Source organism: Myripristis murdjan, chromosome 17 (assembly GCF_902150065.1).
Source record: "Myripristis murdjan chromosome 17, fMyrMur1.1, whole genome shotgun sequence".
Lineage (NCBI taxonomy): Eukaryota > Metazoa > Chordata > Actinopteri > Holocentriformes > Holocentridae > Myripristis > Myripristis murdjan.
Genome location: NC_043996.1, coordinates 16,445,497 through 16,464,075, shown reverse-complemented (window position 1 = coordinate 16,464,075; position 18,579 = coordinate 16,445,497). Strand labels below are relative to the sequence as shown.

The 18,579-nt window shown below is 44.9% G+C and overlaps 1 protein-coding gene across 1 annotated transcript; it reads right to left on the bottom strand.

The window, feature by feature from the left end:
- Positions 1 to 378: 378 nt before the first annotated feature.
- On the bottom strand, positions 379 to 14,958 carry LOC115374767 (semaphorin-6B-like). Its single transcript, XM_030073879.1, has 16 exons — positions 14,838 to 14,958; positions 12,922 to 13,033; positions 11,862 to 11,922; positions 11,650 to 11,712; positions 8,881 to 8,979; positions 8,696 to 8,786; positions 8,294 to 8,413; positions 7,548 to 7,636; positions 7,233 to 7,450; positions 7,017 to 7,148; positions 6,537 to 6,686; positions 6,219 to 6,395; positions 4,576 to 4,716; positions 3,518 to 3,595; positions 2,901 to 2,962; positions 379 to 1,364 (listed from the first exon to the last, which is right to left on the bottom strand). The coding sequence occupies exons 1-16, from the start codon at positions 14,956 to 14,958 to the stop codon at positions 379 to 381; spliced, it is 2,700 nt and encodes an 899-aa protein (XP_029929739.1).
- Between the last annotated feature and the right edge of the window lie 3,621 nt (positions 14,959 to 18,579).

The following is an 18,579-nucleotide window of genomic DNA, read 5'->3' as shown; positions in this document are numbered from 1 at the left end:
CTTTCTTTCTTTCCTCTCTATCCTCTCCTCTCCCTCTTCCTGTCGTTTCAGAGTAGCAGGAGGAGAGGCAACTCTGCAATGCAGACACAGCAACAACCTCAGTCTGTCTGACCAATTAGTGCGAGGCAGGATATGAGTGGCACACAGCGTGGCCAATCATAGAGACAGACCCATCGTGGGGGTGGGGGCTGTGGGGGGTGTTGCCTGAGAGACTGACAGGGGAGATCAGAGGGGCTGAATGACAATGACATAAGGAAGTAGAGGAAAAGGGGAGGGACAGAAAGAGGAGGAAAAAGAAGAGAGGGCAGGAGGTTTATGTAAATAAAGAAGTGAGCTATGGTCAAGGAAAGACTCCTGTTCCCTTCATCTCCTGTTATCTCACTGGCCAGCCTGAGTCCTCTCACTGCAGCTCTTCTTACTCATCAGCTGGCTGAGATCCACCAGCTCCCCCAGCTCCCCTCTCTCGAGAGCCCCTCTCAGCAGGGCCCTGCTCAGCCCAGGAGTGTGTTGCTGGGACACGTAGGACTGGCCACTGGGGGTGGGCATGGAGGCCGGAGGCAGGGGGACGGGGACCATGCCGTGACTACTGAGGATGTATCCTTCCGGGGCAGGCCAACGCAGAGGCAGGGGCTCCCCATACTCCATTGGGGCGCTGGGGGCTGACACCACCCTCCGGCGCTCAGGTGAGTCCTGGGGGGTCATAGGGTAAACGTACTCTCCAGCAGACTTTCTGAGCGGGGCTTTGGGTGTCCCCCTCCCTCCTTTTTCTTGCTTGCTCAGACAGACATAGTGCTGGCGTGGTGTATCGCCCCCCCGGCCCTCACCTCCATGCCTCCCGCCTCCCCCCTGCTGGAAGAGTCTGGTGGTCAGGTAGACAGAGGGGGGAATACGGCAGGGTGAGCCCAGACCCACAGAACCTCCCCCCAGGTAGGTCTGGCTGGTGTCCCAGCCGCCAGAGTTGGAGTCCGAAAGGCGCAGGCCACGACGTTTCTGCTGGGGCGTGTGCTCTGGGGTGGGCAGGAAACCCGGGTCGAGCTCTCCTGACTTCACCCAGCCGTTGGGCATGACGAACAGGGTCTCCCCGCCCTGAGAGCAGGGGCGGTCGCTGCCTCCCTGCCGTGTCACGCTGAGCACCGAGCCTCCCATTCCACCTCCGTTACGCAGCAGGCCCCTCTCACGCCGCTGGATGGAAGACTGCGGCGTGTTTCCATGACGACGGTTGGAGGGCTTGTGGGCCATTATCCAGCAGACGGCGAGGCCAGAGAGCGCGGCCCCGATGGTGAATGCAGAGACTGCAGACGCCACCAGCAGGTTGAGGGAGACGAGACTCTCTGGTTCAATCAGCAGACTCTGCTGGAGAATTCCTAAAGATCCAGAGACACAATTAGCTGGGTGACATTTAGTTGAACAGCGGCAGTCCTGTCTGAAAGTTTCTCTCTATTATGAGCATATCTGTCCACAGGGTGCAGTTCAAATATTATTGTTATTACATTTAGTACTATTCAGCAGCTCCTGGTTAGTGCTTTCCCCTTTACAAGGATACAATATATCATAATAAATCAATAACTACAATAATACTCATAATTCATGATCATAATGTTCTGTAATATAAGATTATTTTCTAAGACGATAAAGTTGAAGAAGGGTTTCTCTCCAGCCTGGCCTTGGGGCTCCACAGGCTCCAGGCTGGGGGAGGCCTGCACTTGTCATCAGCGGCACTCAAAACCACAACAGCTGACTCTCTTCTCCTCTCCTCTACTCTTTTCTCCTCTCCTCTCCTCACAGTTTCCATTCTGCAGGCTGGCCAGAGAGCCTCTCCACGCAGCATACCATTACCTCAGTGTTTCCACCCAGCTGTAATCACTTCCATCTGCAGACACAGCAGCACATGCCTGTCTCTGGCTCTGCCTCTCCTGCGCTTTCACCGCCACTCGCGTTAGAGTCTGTCCGCTCTGCAATCTAGCATCACTCACTTCTGCAGCTATCACCCTCTAAGACTAGGATAGAAAATAACGGGCTATATATCAGTTTAAAACAGATGACAGCAAAGAGCACTTGGAATGCACTGCGCAGTCTATTTTGTTGAGGTTTTTTTTTTTTTTTTTTCCAGAAATACAGATCTGTAACTAAACAGCTTTGATTGCTTTGAAACTGGCCTAAAACGGGCAGAACAGTTCAGAGAGAATTTGCTGGAAACAAAATGACTTTGGGGCCCTGATAATGGTCACCACAGAGTTGGTGTATTTCAGAGCTCAGCATTTTCAAAGTTTTAAGAGGCCCTCTCAGGCCCTGCTGACATTTGAGCCTTCGATCTCTACAGAAGTGACATCAGTGTTTCATGCTAAGCTATTTCCAGCTAGCTTACTGGCCAGCCTCAGTCATTCCTCTGCCAGATACTCAGCTTTGAGGGAACAAAGCTTTAGAAACGATAAGACGCTGCATTCCCCCCATCCTGCTGTCTTGCACTGTCTAGCAGGAGTTGCTCCTCTTTCACATCGTTTCCAATTAAAACGTCTCACACCGAGAGCACTTTGACCTGTAGGAAGTGCAGGTGAAACCAAAATCCTTGCTGCACTCCCACCTGCTTCAGCTCGGAGAACGACACCAAGACTCAATTTTTAATATCAAGGCTGAATGAATGCCTTCTTGATGGATCTTAATCCAATATAATGAGCTGGAGAGGAAATCACATTACACGCTGGATAATTAAACTGTGCTAAAATTACAGGAGTTGTCATGGACAGACTCCCCTTTGCCAGTATTAGAGTTATTTCAGAACAAAATGTTCAGTGGGAAGTAGACAGGTGTAATGAGGTGCTGAGCCACTAGGAGGAGACTGCCTGCTAGTCCATTGTGTGCCAGGCAGGCGTAAGCATCCATGTTACAGTGCTGCAACCTACCGTCACAGTCTCCAAGGCGAGAGGTGGTGTTTCCATATTCCACGTCTTGCTGAAAAGGTAGCCTGCAGTCACATATTGATCACAGAATAGAAGATCAGGGACTGAGGGCAGCAAGAAATATCTGTGTGCCATGTTATATATCCTCATAGAGCAAGTAGCATTTTATTAATATGACTCAATGTAATGGGATACATTATTGATCCGTGTGGTGGTTTTCTCTTTTTGCTCTCCCTTCAGCGGGGAAATCAGAGCAGAGGTTTCAGCTACAAGCAGCGACAGGAACCGGACAGGATTCACTTTCTTGCTCAAGGACACTTCAGCAGGCTGGATGCTTGCGTACACAGGGCTATGAACCCAGGTACATTAATAATTTAAACATGCTCTCTCAAATCACCCAACTTTATTGAATTTATTCCCTTATTCCATATATGTGCAATATGTGCACACTATCTTCTGTAAATTCACTATTAATTTAGAAGACTTGAAAATTCCATATAAAGCACATGAGAGTGCTGCTACTTTTCCAGTAAAATTATTTCCCCAGTGAATCGTATTTACTATGCAGACATCACGGCAATAGAAGAAGGGGAATTTATAAATTGGTGTGTTCTCCTCACCGTGTGCCTGGTCTCAGGAAGGAGCAGGTGCTGCCTCTGGTCCAGCCGCAGTAGGGGTCTCTGGAGGCAAGACAGCTCCTACACACACACACACACACACACACACACACACACACACACACACACACAGACACGACACGACACACACAAAGAGAGAGATAGAGAGACAGAAATGAAAATATAATGGTTACAATAAAATAGAAGTTGAGGTGACCATATTCCCATAGCAACCACATTGATCTTACTTCACATTCATAGCGGGAAACTCTACCTGGAAGATGACTCTCTCTATATAAAACTGTCTTAACACATTAGTGAGGACTTCAGATTGACCTAACTAAGATCAAATTAGTTACCAGTCTTTAACAATTTCAACATCTGCTTGAATTTAGCAGTGACGTTTGCCAATTTACTATTCCAACCTTGCTCGCCATCGTGGGCTGATTATATTTTCTGAGAATGTGAACCTAAATCCCAACAGATGTCTGAAATATAAATGTATGCAGAAATTTGTATGGTGCATCTTGGTACCCAACAAACATAGCTGGGCAATATGCCTGCTTCCTCTTGCTGGTTTCCCTATTTCAAGTATAATTTAAGTTCAATAACGCTGCTGTGGGACAGGTTCAAAGTCGGAAGTTCTACTTTAAAAGCTCTTTCAAAATATCTAATAAATAAATGGCTTCATTGATGTTCCTGATAAATAATTGTCTCTCAAATATAAAACTCAGATGAAGGGGATCTTGAAACCTTTCTTTTCAATTTCAGTGTGATTTCCAAAGTAAACAAATTCTCCCAAAATAAATGGTAAGGGAAACAATAGATGTAACAAGTAGCTGTAGACCAGAAAACACAAATGCCAAATGTGACTGTGATGTTTCTTTTTTTGTTGTCACCGGACAGCTAACAAGGTGGGAAGGAGTGCGGACAAATCAGGAGTCGGCCAGTAAGGAGCACCTGGCGGCCATTATCACTAATGAAGCTGACCTAATTACCAGACTGACAAATGTTATCAAGTGTTCTCCAGCAAAAATAACAGGTGATCCAGTGTTACTCACTTCATGCAGCGTGAGTGGAGGTGGCAGCGAGAGGTCGGCACTCTGACCAGACAGGAGGGGAAGGCCAGCAGCAGAGTGTGGCTTATCCGGTCCAGCGACAGAGACAAGAGCTGGCGAGCCTGGGCAGATTCTTCACCACACCTGGAGATGGAGAGAGGGAGGGGTGTGAAGACAGCGGAGGTGGAGGACTCCTCTGTTTTCACCTCAAAATGAACCTGTGATGTTTCAAAGGTCTAATGTGTTGCTGCTGTGAGACAGATAGGTCTCACGCAGGCTGGAGGCAGAGGCAGAGCTGCTTTGGGGACGGAGATATTGGTTAGCTCTACCCCTTTTTGCACTGGCCTAAAATCACACTACCATCTGGGATTTGAGCTCGGTGTAAACGGGTTAACCGGGCATTTTAGTTTTGCGTTCTGAACTCACACAACGGTCCCAAGTAATTAGCAGCTTCGGATCTGATCAGCAAATGTGTTAAGGGGTCAATTGCTAATTTGCAACCTACGTAGACGCGGATGTGCTCTACATTTTAGGCAGGCAGTCCTAACCTCAGTGCAACTTTAACTGCTGTAATATCACAAACCAATAAATCACCATTTTTTGGATTGAACTCATTTTGTTGTTTTGTTGTAATGAGAGTCCACCGGAACGTCAGAAGAGTGTGACAGCTAACCTGGAGCAGCCTGGGACATCTGCTAATGTAAATGGTGTCACTCGCTATTTTTTTTTTTTTTTTTTTTTTTGTTAACTGGTAGTTCCAGGTGAAAAAAACAGCCAAGCTCTCAAGTGAACAGGATGGCCAGAGCTGAAGTGGAAAATTACCCATGACTGTGACAGAGTCAAACTTGGCAGTAAAATCCATGTACATTGAGCACAAGGTGCTGATGATAGTGGGATTTTAGGTCAGTGTAAAAGGGTAGTGGTGTAAAAGAAGCATTAGTTGTCTGGTCATTGGTGGCAGGTGATGCAGGTGATGTCACCTCCTATTGTACTTTACAGGTGACATCACCTGCCACCCAAGACGACACACCCTACCTCAGAGATTTGGGTTTGGGGTTTAGAAACTCTTTAGTTATTCTTTAAAACTCTTTAAGCCTGCAGCTATCTAGGTGGTCTGCTAAAGATCATGAATGTCATGCTCATGAATGATTTAAAAAGGCAGTTATTGCCATTTATATTCTTTTTTTGCCATAGTTCTTTTTGTGCCATTTAAATTTACCAATTAACTGACTTGGACTCCGAAATGGCAGGTTTTTTTTTTTTTTTTTTTTTTTTTTTTTTTGCCTCCGCCTCCGGGCTTCTGTCTCCAGAGGAGCAACAACCCAGAGAAAATCTTTAATAGCTAAAACTTCAATCTACACAACATAACTTTTATGCCGCTTCGAGAGCCATCAGTCATCAGCTCAGTCTGTCCTGCAGTCATAACACCACGGCATCAGTTCTGAGCTGCGTTTCAGTTTGAAATAAGCATAAGCAATGACAGCTGCTGGGCAAAGAGCGGAGCCGCTTTCAAGTGCTCCGCTGAAGACGGGTGGCGTCAGACCTGATATGCTCGGAGCAGCACGATTACCGGCAGTGAAAGGATTGTGAGATCAACTTTATAATTTATTAAGGATAAAAGGCAAAATCTCTTGATTTCTACTCACTTCTCGGGGTTGAATCCCTCCACCTCCTCCAGAAAGACGCTGCTGTGAGAGATGGAGTCCCCACTGGGGATCATCAGGAACTTGAGGACGGTTCCTCGCGTGGAACCCAGGAACAAAACTGTACGGTTCTTATAGGGACCGGCTTCTGTGTCCACTACCATGGCTGTCAACTGGTACCTGGATGGATAGATAGATAGAGGGAGAGAGAGAGAGAAAGAGAGAAAGAGAGAGAGAGAGGTGAAATGTTTGGCATAGTCTTTAAACTTTTAATGGTATAATTTAATATTATAACTATGAACTATAGTAAGGTCTGCGTACCGTCCCATGGTCTTGACCACCCAGGGTCGATGTCCCAGCAGTGGAACGGTCTCGTCCATCAGCGGGTGGGTCTTCACAAAGTTCAGCACCTCGTCCGGCAGTGTGGTAGAGGAGCTAAATCTGGAGCCCTGCACCGTGCAGCCGCCCGGCCTGCAGACAGAGACATTTATTGCGTAAGAAAAAAAGAGGGTGAGAGGATAGGACAGGAATATACACACAAATATAGAAAGAACAAGAGATAGGTGGATGGCTAGAGAGGAATGGAGTAAGAGAAAGAGAAAGAATGGAGCCAGAGGAGTGCTTTCGCAGATTGCTGGAGGCTATATTATAAGAGTTGCTGAATAGGAGGTAAGGTGCAGTCTGACTGACAGGTGGGGTTTATAACAAGACATTAATAAGACTTTATGTGAGGCAGATTCTCCCGACAGCAGCAACAACAGGATTCTGCCAAAGTCCTGTCTACACTTTGCATGAGAGTACCTTGGTTTGGGGACTGCTTCATCCGGTACAGGGGTCCAGATGGACTCTGGGGATTTCTGCTCCTTGAACCTGCCCTCAAAGACGTGGGCGAGCTGCTGCATGTCAAACACACACACTGCTGAACCAGGGATGCTGCCAGGGAAAGGAAGACAGGGGAATGGTGAGAGAAAGTAACTCTCAGTGGAGTTACTTTGCGCACCGTGTGTGTCAGCGTACCTGTTGGGCGGCGTGGAGAACAGACCCAGGATCACGTCCCGTCCCTGCATGTGGATGATATCACTGGTGGCGTGTAAGAGGTTGAAGTAGAAGTGGGAGTCCCCGGGGACGGAGCAGTTGAGACGCGCCTTCAGAAATGACGTCCACTGTTTTTCTAACACGCGCTGAGAGCCGCCCAGATCCGCCTTGCACACCCGTGCCACGCGGGACACCATCACCTAGAAAAACACATGTAATACACAGTCGAAAAGAGGAAGTAGTGGAATAAAATGGGATGGACAGATAGATAGATAGATAGATAGATAGATAGTGTACCTTCTCTAGGTGATGAAACTCCATGGCCATCTCTCTGAAGAAGAAATAGATATGAGGCCCCCACTCGACAGCGCTCACAAAGTAGGGCTCTGGAAATTAATTTAAGAAAATTATTGTTAAACACACACACATGCACACACACACACACACACACGCACACATGCACACAGACTCACAAAAGTGCCTTGAGGGCCAAGCGTAACGCTCCACATCCACTGACATGGCACTGTAATAACAATCACATCAACATGGACGGCTGGCGTCTACTGGGGTCGGTCATCAAATATTCATGTCCTGTTTAATTTATCACCATGGACAACCAGAGACACATTATTTATCATTTATTCATCCAGCGCTGCTCCTGCTCTGACCTGCTAGGGCTCGCCTTTCCTCAGCGGAAAACAGGCTGGATTGAACGCCACTGGCTTGTTAAAACCCCCGGATCTGTGGAGTTGAGCTAACCTCAATACATCACTCCATATCTGAGTGTGTTCCACTTATAATAGAGCTATTAAGTCAGTGTCATGTTGGCCTAATCATGTCTGGTTTTCCCAAATGTATTTCACCATTTACCCCCCGAGATGAATCTCATTCCCCTGTGAGCCAGCTGTGAAAAGACAACTTCAGTGTTAGGATTTTTTAATAAAGCGTTGAGGGGTAATGATGGTGTTTTCTGTTGTTTGCTTCCTCATTGAAGGTATCAAGCTTTGGAGAGTCATTTATAACGCGTCTGTTTTTGCAAGTACCTCGGAACCATTTGGAGTCGTGTTTGACTGTGCGGAGGGCGGGGCTGTCGCCGAGGCTGCGATAGATCACCGCATCGATGGCTAGGAAGTCTGTCACAGTACCGGTAAAGAGGCTTCCATCTGCGAGAGAGGCAGAGAAAAGAGAGGGAGAGAGGAGGAGGAGGAGGAGAAGGAGAGAGGGAGAGATTACGAAGAAGGAGCAGATACAGATGGAGAGATAGCACAAGGTCAGGAAGATTAAAACCAAACAAGCAATGCAGCGAGAGGTCTGACTATAAATCATTTGCAAAGGTAAACACAAGGGCACAGAAGCTTCCCTCCCTGGGGCTGAGAGCTGGTGTCTGATGTATGCTGGAATCCCTCAATTCTTCAGCTTTGGCATGTAAAAAACAAGGTGTCTACCTGCAAATAAAGCCACGTTGGCATGCCGTGGGTCATATGGGCACCGTGCCATTCCACTGACAGGCTCTCCCACCATTTCTAGAGTGTCTTTCTGCAACACAGTAGAGGAGAACATTTATATCTCAGCAGACGAGCAGACAGACAGACTGACTGACAGACAGACAGACACAAAGGCGGGTACTAACAGTGTAGTTGGCACACAGCGGGTTGAAGGCGTTTGTTCCACATACAAACAGGCCACCGTGCTGGCTGAGTAAAACTTTGATGAAATTCCGGCACTCTCCCTGTTAGAAGAGAAAAAAACAAAAACGTAATCGAAAAAGAGAAGAGAGATGGAGAAAATCACATGGTACAGATCAACTTGAAAAAGACTGTTTTGGACTGAAGCTCGGCTCAAAACTACCAATCAGAGCATAAAGACCGCCATTATGAGCCATGAAGCACGCAGCTTAAAACAATCCTTAGGGGAAATAACACCCTGAACACCACCCCATCTGGAGAAACACAACAGGATGGGAATAACGTGACGGCAACCTTCACAGTGGAAGTTGATTTAGCCGGATTATTTACTTAATCACATATGCAGTTATATGCACACACCTGGGTGTGTGTGGGCACACAGGTGGTCTGTCCCAGAGCGGGCAACGCTCGACTTGTTGGAACCTGCATAAATTTCAGCGTTGTGTTCAAGGGGACACTGGTGTGCTATGCTTAATATGCTTAAAAGATAGGATCAATATTTTTCAATCATGTCTGTATTAAAATGTCGATACCCATCATTTAAAACAACTGTACATCGCACAACCTCACCCCGAGCTTTAGTGATGAGGAACTCGCCACTCGTTCATTTTCAGCCGTGAAAAACATTAGAAATTTCCTGGAAAAAGAGCTTCACCACACATCATCCAACTGGTCTTTCTAGACCAGACAGGACACAATTTGAGGGAGGAGGAGGCTGGAGCACACTGATCAATCTTCAGCCTTTATTTGTGGATTATAAATGGCCTTTTCGAAAACAGGAAACTCCCAGCTCGGTCATATACAGCTTGAAATAAAACTTTTTTTTTTTTTTTCAACACCATTTATTGTTACTAATGACATTAATTAGGCTCCATTCCTTTTAAGAGTACTGGAGTCTCTCCAGTGAACCAAGAAGAATACCAGGATCCTGGTTCTGTTAGACTGAACTGGAACAAAACCTAAATTAACATCATTACTAACACCCATGTTTACCCTGCTTTTTCATGTCAAAATGGCCGCCATGTAAGGGGTCTATATTTTGTACCCCAATAAATGGTTATTAACGATTGTTTTTAATGGGTTTTATTCCGCATTTCCGGTAATATAAATATTTAGATACATCCACAACCACGTGATTTTATTTCTAACTTGGGTAATGCTACGTGCACCTGAACCCATCTTGTCAATTTCTCATCTGCGACTATGTGGCGTTCACAGAGTCAGCAAAGGACAAATCAACACTCTTTTCTTTGGGGTTCTGTGTGGACGACAGCTCAGAGTTTATGTTTTTTTGTGAACACGGATTTATCCTAATTCAACACTGCTTCCGCCATGTTGTCATGTTGGAAATTTGCAAGATGGACAGCTGAGGTCAAGAAGATATTTCTGTGGAGGCTGACAACAAATGTGCTGCTGGACTGCAGAGCGGTTAGTTTTCCTGTAACTGAAACTAGCAGTGAGGCAATGCCATGTACCATTATAAATGATGGGTATCGCTATTTTATTACAGCCTGGCTTGAAAAATATCAAACTTGTTCTTTAGAAGACTCCTACAGTAGGTCAGGGCCTCCTGTCAGATGTTTCAGAGGCGTGAGTAATGCCCACTGCTCTGAGACTCACAATTTGACCTCACCTCTCCATCTGAGCTAAAGGGCTCCAACATCGCAAGCACTTTCGACTGCCTTGTGTTTGAAAGGTGCTATACAAATCAACTTGCATTGCCTTGCCTAACATGTTCTAGCTCACCTGTCTGTCTGTTACTGTTCCTCCTTCTCATTTCATGCTCTCTCCATCCCTCTCCCTGGGCTCCCACTATTTTATTTTCCCTCCCTCCTCCCGTCCTCAAAACTTTGATTGTGTTTTCCTCTCTGTCTCTTTTTCGTGATACATCTGTGCTCTTTGAAGCAACGCCATTCTTTTCTGCTTTTGTTTTCCCTCTGTCGTTTTCTTACTACCCAGTGGCTGTCTATCCCCCCCCATGTGTTTCTTCCACGGTTTCCTCCGCCTACACACATCCCATTGCTACCTCTCTCCTCCACCTCGACTGATTTCAATTACAGTTTCTTCCCTGAGGCTGTGTCACTATCTCTGCTCAGTTTCCCCTCTAATGTTTCCAGTTGCTTCTCTCTTTTTTTTTTTTTTCACCAGTCCGCCCAGATTGGATTGTGCCCGTGGCACAGCTACATTTAAACAATAAAGCTAATATTTTAGCTTATGGCCTGTCACCCAGGCTGCCATCCCATCCGCTCAATCCCGTGGAGTGTTTTTCTCCTGGAGATTTGATCACATTCACTTCAAAACTCAGACCACTGTCAACTATCCCTTTCTATACGGGCATGATTGTTCAACTCACCCATCTTCTCCACAGACTGTGACATTATGCAGGTGTGCAAGGTCGGGTTTCAAACTTTGGGATGGACGGTTTGGGGTCTGGTGGGTTCGGGTAAAATTTCATTGAGCAACTGTGATTAAGTGATGTGCTGATTCTGCACGAACATGATCAGATTTCTGTGAATATGTCTGCGGGTGGGTGGGCAGGCATATGCAGGTGCGCCCGAAGGAGATGTGATTTCTGTAACAGCTGGTGTGTCTGTTCAACCGTATGATAGGGCAGATAGTGTAAATGCATGTAAAACGAGACCATAAAGTCTATGTGTTACTGTTTGTGCGCATGTGTGTGTGTGTGAGCGAGCGTTATCACTGTGATATCTGACCTCATGCTTGCCCTTCATCCGGCAGACTCGAATGTCATTCTTATTGGATTCCCATGTTCGCTTCTGCCAAAGGAATATACCAGAGACAAAACATGAATGTATGTTACGTGTGTACATGTGTAGATTCTCAGTTGTGTGTGTGTGTGTGTGTGTGTGTGTGTGTGTGTGTGTGTATTTTTGGGTCTGTGTGTGCAGGATAATGAGGGTCTTACCTTGCTGTAGAACATCTCATCCCCTGCCATGTTATCCAGCTCCACTCTGTACAAGTCATCTCTACAAAACACAGCCGCGGTGGAAAAGGTGGTCAAATCCTTTACTTACATGAAAGTAGCAATACCACATTGCAAACGTCATGCATTCATAATGTTATGTGAGTGAAAGCATAGAGGCATTAGCAGGGAAAATGTACTTAAGTATCAAAGGCAAAAGTAATCATTGCGAGGAACAGTTCCTTCCAGAGTGTTAAAGGCAGACTGTGCAGTTTCAGTGGGGAGGGCAGCGAACCTCGTGATGAAAAATTGTCACTCAGTTCTCAAAAGAATACAACTTAGAAGTACCTCAGCAGTTCAAGACAACTCTTATACCCAATTGTAACCAAAAATATAAGAAATTATACATAAATATGCAATTTTGCTCCATTCCTTTTGTGTATATTTTGACATCAAAACGTTAGATTCATGATATGGTATTTAAAAGTGCTCCATTAGTTCTATGTGTTATTAGTCTTGGCATGAACCTGAGGGGATTTATCGTTCCTCAGCTTCATCCTTTACATTAGTAAACAAAGTGGTGTGCCCTCCCATTTGAAGCTGCATAGTTTGCCGTTGAATTATTGATGTGTTAACTGGTAAGAAGTATTTTAATGTTGATGCTCTAACTGCTCCATATACTGTTGGCTAGTTTCAGCTTCGACGATGCATCATAGTTTATGTTTTACATGTGAAAGCTGTCAGATAAATGTAGTTAAAAGGAGTAAAAAGTGCAATATTTTCCTGTAAAAAGTCTCACAAAATAGAAATACTCAAGGTCATGATTAAACAGTGATTATAATGCAGCATAATCAACCAGGACAAAGTCAACATAAATTTAGTATAACTGTAATATTGGGTCAAATTTCAGATTCCCAAATTTCTGTGCATCCTCACAAGGACAAAATGCAAAATGGCTTCCACAGAGTGGCAGCTGATGGAAGCTGTGACATCAAATGAAGGCAAAGGATATTAAAGTGTATGCTGCGCTTGTACACTGTTGGAGGTGGTTGCCGTTGGTTACCTGGCTCCGATGTAGAGCGTTCGGTTGACTTGGAGGACGGTCTGGATGTGCAGCTCCTGTCTCTGAGCCGAACGATGTGCCCTGCCCAAGAACACCGGATACCTCCTCACCACTGACACGCACAGATGGAGACAGAGAGAGCGAGATTTGGAAACACTTATTCAGAGCAGATACAGAGGCTAAAAACATCTTTTGACCTCTTGTACTCCTGGCAACTGTCACCGTTCCGCAGGAGCAGCTGGAATTTAAAGGTATCCAACGCTTCTCTCCTTGTAAACACACTCATCTCATTATGTTCAAAACTTCTCACCAAAACACTCAGTGTGTGTGTCCTTGAGGCCTTATAAACATGCTGAATCTATTTCCTGCCTCAAAAGGCATTTGCAAAACCTTATTTTGGAATAGTCAGTAAGTAAATAAGTGAGTGAACATTATTTATAAGGCATTTTTCAAAATAGCAGTTACAAAGTGCTTTACAAATAAAAAAATGAGACAAATACCCACAGACTCAGTGTATGTTAAAAAACAAATATGAAAAAATACCATAACAATACTAACAATATATAAGTGTGATAGTGCAGACAATTATGTAAAAGTAATTAACAACAAACTCATGGCTTGCTGTAACAACATGCGATACAAATAGGTCTAATTCATGGACTCAGTTTTCCTACTGTGTGCTGTAGTCCCACTAGTGGTCACAAACTACACACCTTTAAGTGCCTTGCTCAGGGGCACTTTCACAGTTGGGGACAGGGAAAGTGCTGTTGTTGCTTTAGCCTCGTCTTTGCCCATTTGAATGAAATCCATCGGGTCACAAGACAGCTATTTTTTCTATATTCCTTGTTTGTAGTGTTTATATTGCTTGCTGCTATTTATTATCTGTTTATAATGTAAATTTGCTTCATATTTTGCTATCCACTTTGCTACTGTAATGCTGGAAATTTCCCCACTGTGGGACTAATAAAGGAATATCTTATCTTATCTTATCTTATCTTATCTTATCTTATCTTATCTTATCTTCTCTTAACTTTAATACTGTCTGCACTCATCCTTGATGTTTTCATTCAGGAAAACAGGGAGAGATGACGCTTAGAGGAATGGCTGACAAATGGAGTATCGGTCATGTCAATGAAACGGTTTAATCCTGTCAGAGGTTTTCACTGGCACTGATCTGTGCAGCTCCATGGCCAAGAGAATGCTGCGTGATAATCCTTGCTATGTTATTGTGAACATTATTGGGATAAGGGTGTGTCCTCTGTAATGGGAACATTTTAGATGGACAGTGGACAGTGGAGCAACAGGAGGAGGAGCTTGGCAGAGAGAGTGTGGCCATAGCAGACTAAGGGGAGGTTCAGAGGAGGACAATGTGATGCATGGTCTCCATAGGGAGCCCTCATCATCAGGAGACAAAGTGGGGAAACGTCTCATCGTCCTTGACTGCAGGGAAGGGAGAGAGGACACAGCTATCCATCTCCACCTGTCTCCTCTCTCTCTCTCTCTCTCTCTCTCTCTCTCTTCCTCATCACCTCTTCTCCATCCTCCGCCTGCTGTCCCGTCATCTCCGTTTCCTCATCCAGCTGTCTGTTCTTTTGTCTTTAAATCTTCCACCATCTTTCAAATCCTGCTTTGTTTATTTGTTTGTTTGTTTCTTGCCTCACTTACACTGTCAGGGAGACTTGGAGAGAATGCTCTGTATTTATCTGCGAGCCTTGGTTGTTGTAAAGCAGCTCCATGCCAAGGCTGTGACCCTTGACCCCAAATCTCCACATTTACCAAGGAGCCATTCATCAATGCTGTGTGCACACGCAAACGCACATGCACGCACGTGCACTCAAACACACACACACACACACACACACACACACACACACACACACACACACACACACACACACATAGGAAAGGAGACGTACCCTCTAAGGGAGCATAGCTGAGTGGACTGGGTTCCTCTGGGAATGAGCCATCAGCCAGTTGAAGCAGCAGGAGAAGAAATGTGAGGGGAGGAGCCATGGTTGCCATGGCAGCAGAGCACATGCACTGTTAACAGAGACAGAGGAGAGAAAATTTTCATTGACCAGTGTCTGTGTGTGTGCGTGCATGTGTATGTGAGCATGAATTTACATTTGGACGTATTTCTTGACATATTAGAATTGGACAACAGGTCTGTGTGTGTGTGTGTGTGTGTGTGTGTGTGTGTGTGTGTGTGTGTGTGTGTGTGTGTGTGTGTGAGTGTGTGTGTGCATGCAAACACATGAGGGCAGGGTCAGAAGTCCAGCAGAGTGACTGCTGCCACCAGCGCGGCTCCAGCGGGGAGCTAATGTGGTCCCATTGTCTGCTTCGAAGTGTAATGTGGATCTATTGTAGGAAATGTCGCTCCATTGTAAAGTAGCTTGAATTGAAGGTAATTTTCAAAGCCATATACCACAGTAAGGGCCAATACAGCCACAGAATTACAAAGCCGCTTTGGGTGGTAATGTTCCTTTTACTAATTGTGTTTCTATACAGCCATATGGAGGCTGTATAACTGATAATTAGCCCTGAAAAGGAAAAGCTGGTCCTTAAAAGTCAGACAATTGGGGTAGAAAAGGGAGGGATGAGGGAAGTGAGGAGGGCAAGTTGGACAATCCCTCACCTCTCTCTAAAGGTCAGAGTTCAAGAATGCCCTGAATCATGAGTTAAGAAAAAGGGAGGAAACAGATTTAGGTCTTTAAAAAACACTCAGAGGCCACGGGAGGGTCAGATGGTTCAAAATACATGTATGCATGCATGCATGCAGGCACACACACACACACACACACACACACAAAGAGGTCAAAAAGCCAAACTCCGCCATCGGCATACCATACATCAGTATCTGTCACCTATAAAACCAAGATGGTGGAATAACATTACTGCAGATAAGTTACTGCCTGACATAAACTGTGGCAGACACACACCATCACACCCGCCCCTGCTTAGACGAAGTAGCTTTTCTATGCATTTACTCAAAATCCTTAAATCTGTGCTGCAACCATGGCTAGGCAACACGGATAAAATCAAATATCACAATATCATTGATTCAGAGCCTCAGTATTGATGTTGTGATGATATTGTGGGGATGACTACTGGTGGTTTCATGAAGTATTTACACAGAAGAGATTTTTTTTATTAATAATGCAGTATTAATGTGGATAAGACAATGGAACAGCAAGAGCAGTCTAATAAGTTCAGAAAATTGCATTTGTTTTCTTTAAGGCAGCCTTTCAAACAATCTTTCCTCCGTCAAAAAATGTTTGAGTAGGGAGTCTTCTTGGACTCAGGCAAGGCACTGTCTTCTGAAATAATTAAAATGCCTTTATTGTAATGGGATGATCATCAATGTTTCCTCAGTATTAATTTAGCAGTGGTGCTGCACCACAGCAAGGAAATTACCAGCACCGCCAGAGAAAGTGTGAAATCAAAATAAACATTGTGAATTAGTCTTACTGAACTAATCCAAATGTTACAGTAAGCAATGATTAAATTAAATTATGTAAATTATGATTGAAACAATATTTTAGCACCAAACCTCAACATGACACATAAGTTAGAACCAACGAGCGTCAAATATTTGACAAAATGAATTAGCGCCCAAAGCACCACAGCAGCATAAAGTTAAGTTGTAATTAGAGGGAGCTCTGCTTTAAAACTAGCTATAGACAACATGTATGCTATATCATGATATTTCTATACCTCATATCCAAATCTCAGACAATAACCAGTCTTATATCATGATGTGGATGTGATATGTGTATATATCGCTTAGCCCTACAGTAGCTGTGATGGAACTAAATCATTTAGAAAATGTATTTCTGTGTTACAGAACAAACTGCCTTTGATGTCAAAAACACTTTAAAAGGCGAGAGGAGATGGAAAGGGAATGAACGGGGAGATAAGACAAATAAGCAGAGCAGAAAAGGGCGGAGTATTTTCATTAAGGGATTGCGTGGAGTGCTTAGAGTGCTGCGAAAGTCCTGGAAATTGCAGAGTTTGATGCAGCACAAATGAAAAGAAAGCCCAGAAAGGATGTGAGCAAAGCGTGTGCTGTTCCCATCAAATCAGCCTGAAATCTAGCCCCATCCCCCACTTGTTTCTTTTCATTCTCACTCTCTTCCTCCATCACCCCCTCAGTTCATTTCTGCCTTTCTATCTTTCTGCTTGTCTGCGCCCAAAAAAAAAAAACAAGAAAAAAAGAAAAACCCTGCGACCGTTTTCAAAGAGACAGAATGCCAGGTAGCAAGGTAGCTGTTTTTGTTGCTAAGGTGATGACTACTGCTATCTGAAACTCACACGGAGATGTGCATAGATGTAACACAAGCATCACACACACACACACACACACACACACTCGCATGGGTTGAAGACTTCAGAGCATGCATGACAAGCACACGTTGCAGTTTGAGTGACAGCTTTTTGAAGGCAGTGTGCAGCTGCAGACATTACTCTGGGGGCCACTTCAAACAAAGATTCAAGCCCAGAGGTTGCAGGTTTGAAATCTCTAAGCCGTCTACTCATCAGATGCATTGGATGTGCCCTGAGGGGAGGTGGGAGGTCCGTTTCATCTGACTACCCACTGGGATTCCCGAGATTCACTCAGGGTTAGGGTCAGCATCATTTCATTGCTGCCAATTCATGAGAATGATCCAAATTTGATGTTTGACGTAAAATGTAATTCTGCTTCCTTGATTAGATCTAAGTGGGAGGGAAGTAAATGGAGTGTGTATTCAAGTTAGGATTTAAGCATCTTGTGGTTACACAGTGAACTAGCTTAGTCACAGTAAACCTGGGCTTTCTATACCTCCTCTCTCTTTCTCTCTCTCTCTCTCTCTCTCTCTCTCACACACACACACACACACACACACACACATGCACAGACACAAACACACTTGTTAACAACCTGCATATACAACATAATAAAAACCCTCCAGCCAATCACTGATGAAGCATCCTCATTAGGGCGCCTATTGATTAGGGTTATTGATCCATAAGATAAAACATCAGGCCTGGGCCAAAGGCAGCATATCATGGAGCTCTGCTGGCCAGTGCCATGACAAAGGTAGTATTTTGCAAAACACACTAGACTACTGAAATAGGTAAGCAGCAACAAATTGACTTTAGGCTATCAGGGGCGCCGAGTTTTCCCTGCTGAACCAAAAGAAGAAAGGAGATGAAGACTGTAAGACAGAGATGGCGTGAGTAAAAGCGATGGCTTTCAAAGCCAACGCACTACAGGCTTACAGCTCATCAGAAAGAATGTGAGATGAGACGGGTGAGAATGAGTGCAAGAAAAGTGAGGAAAGAGGGCCTGAATGAACAACAGAGAGAGATGCTATTGTTCTATTTGTTCCGGTCTATCAGATCATGTTTGTGGGATGGGATTAAATGGCGTGACACCGACACGGCTATCATGGGACGTGTGTAATGTCGGTGCGAGCCGCCGAGTGTTATCTAGCCTCATCACGCACCCCATTAGCAAATCACCTGCCACCACTCACATCATTAACCAATCAGCAGGTCAGCTGAAGGAGCATAATCACCTGCCTTCACACCTTATCAGTTTGCCCATATGTTTTGTCCTCATCTGTGAGCTGGGACTGCGTTCCATTTCATAAAGCCCTTCCCTCCAGTGTATTTCCA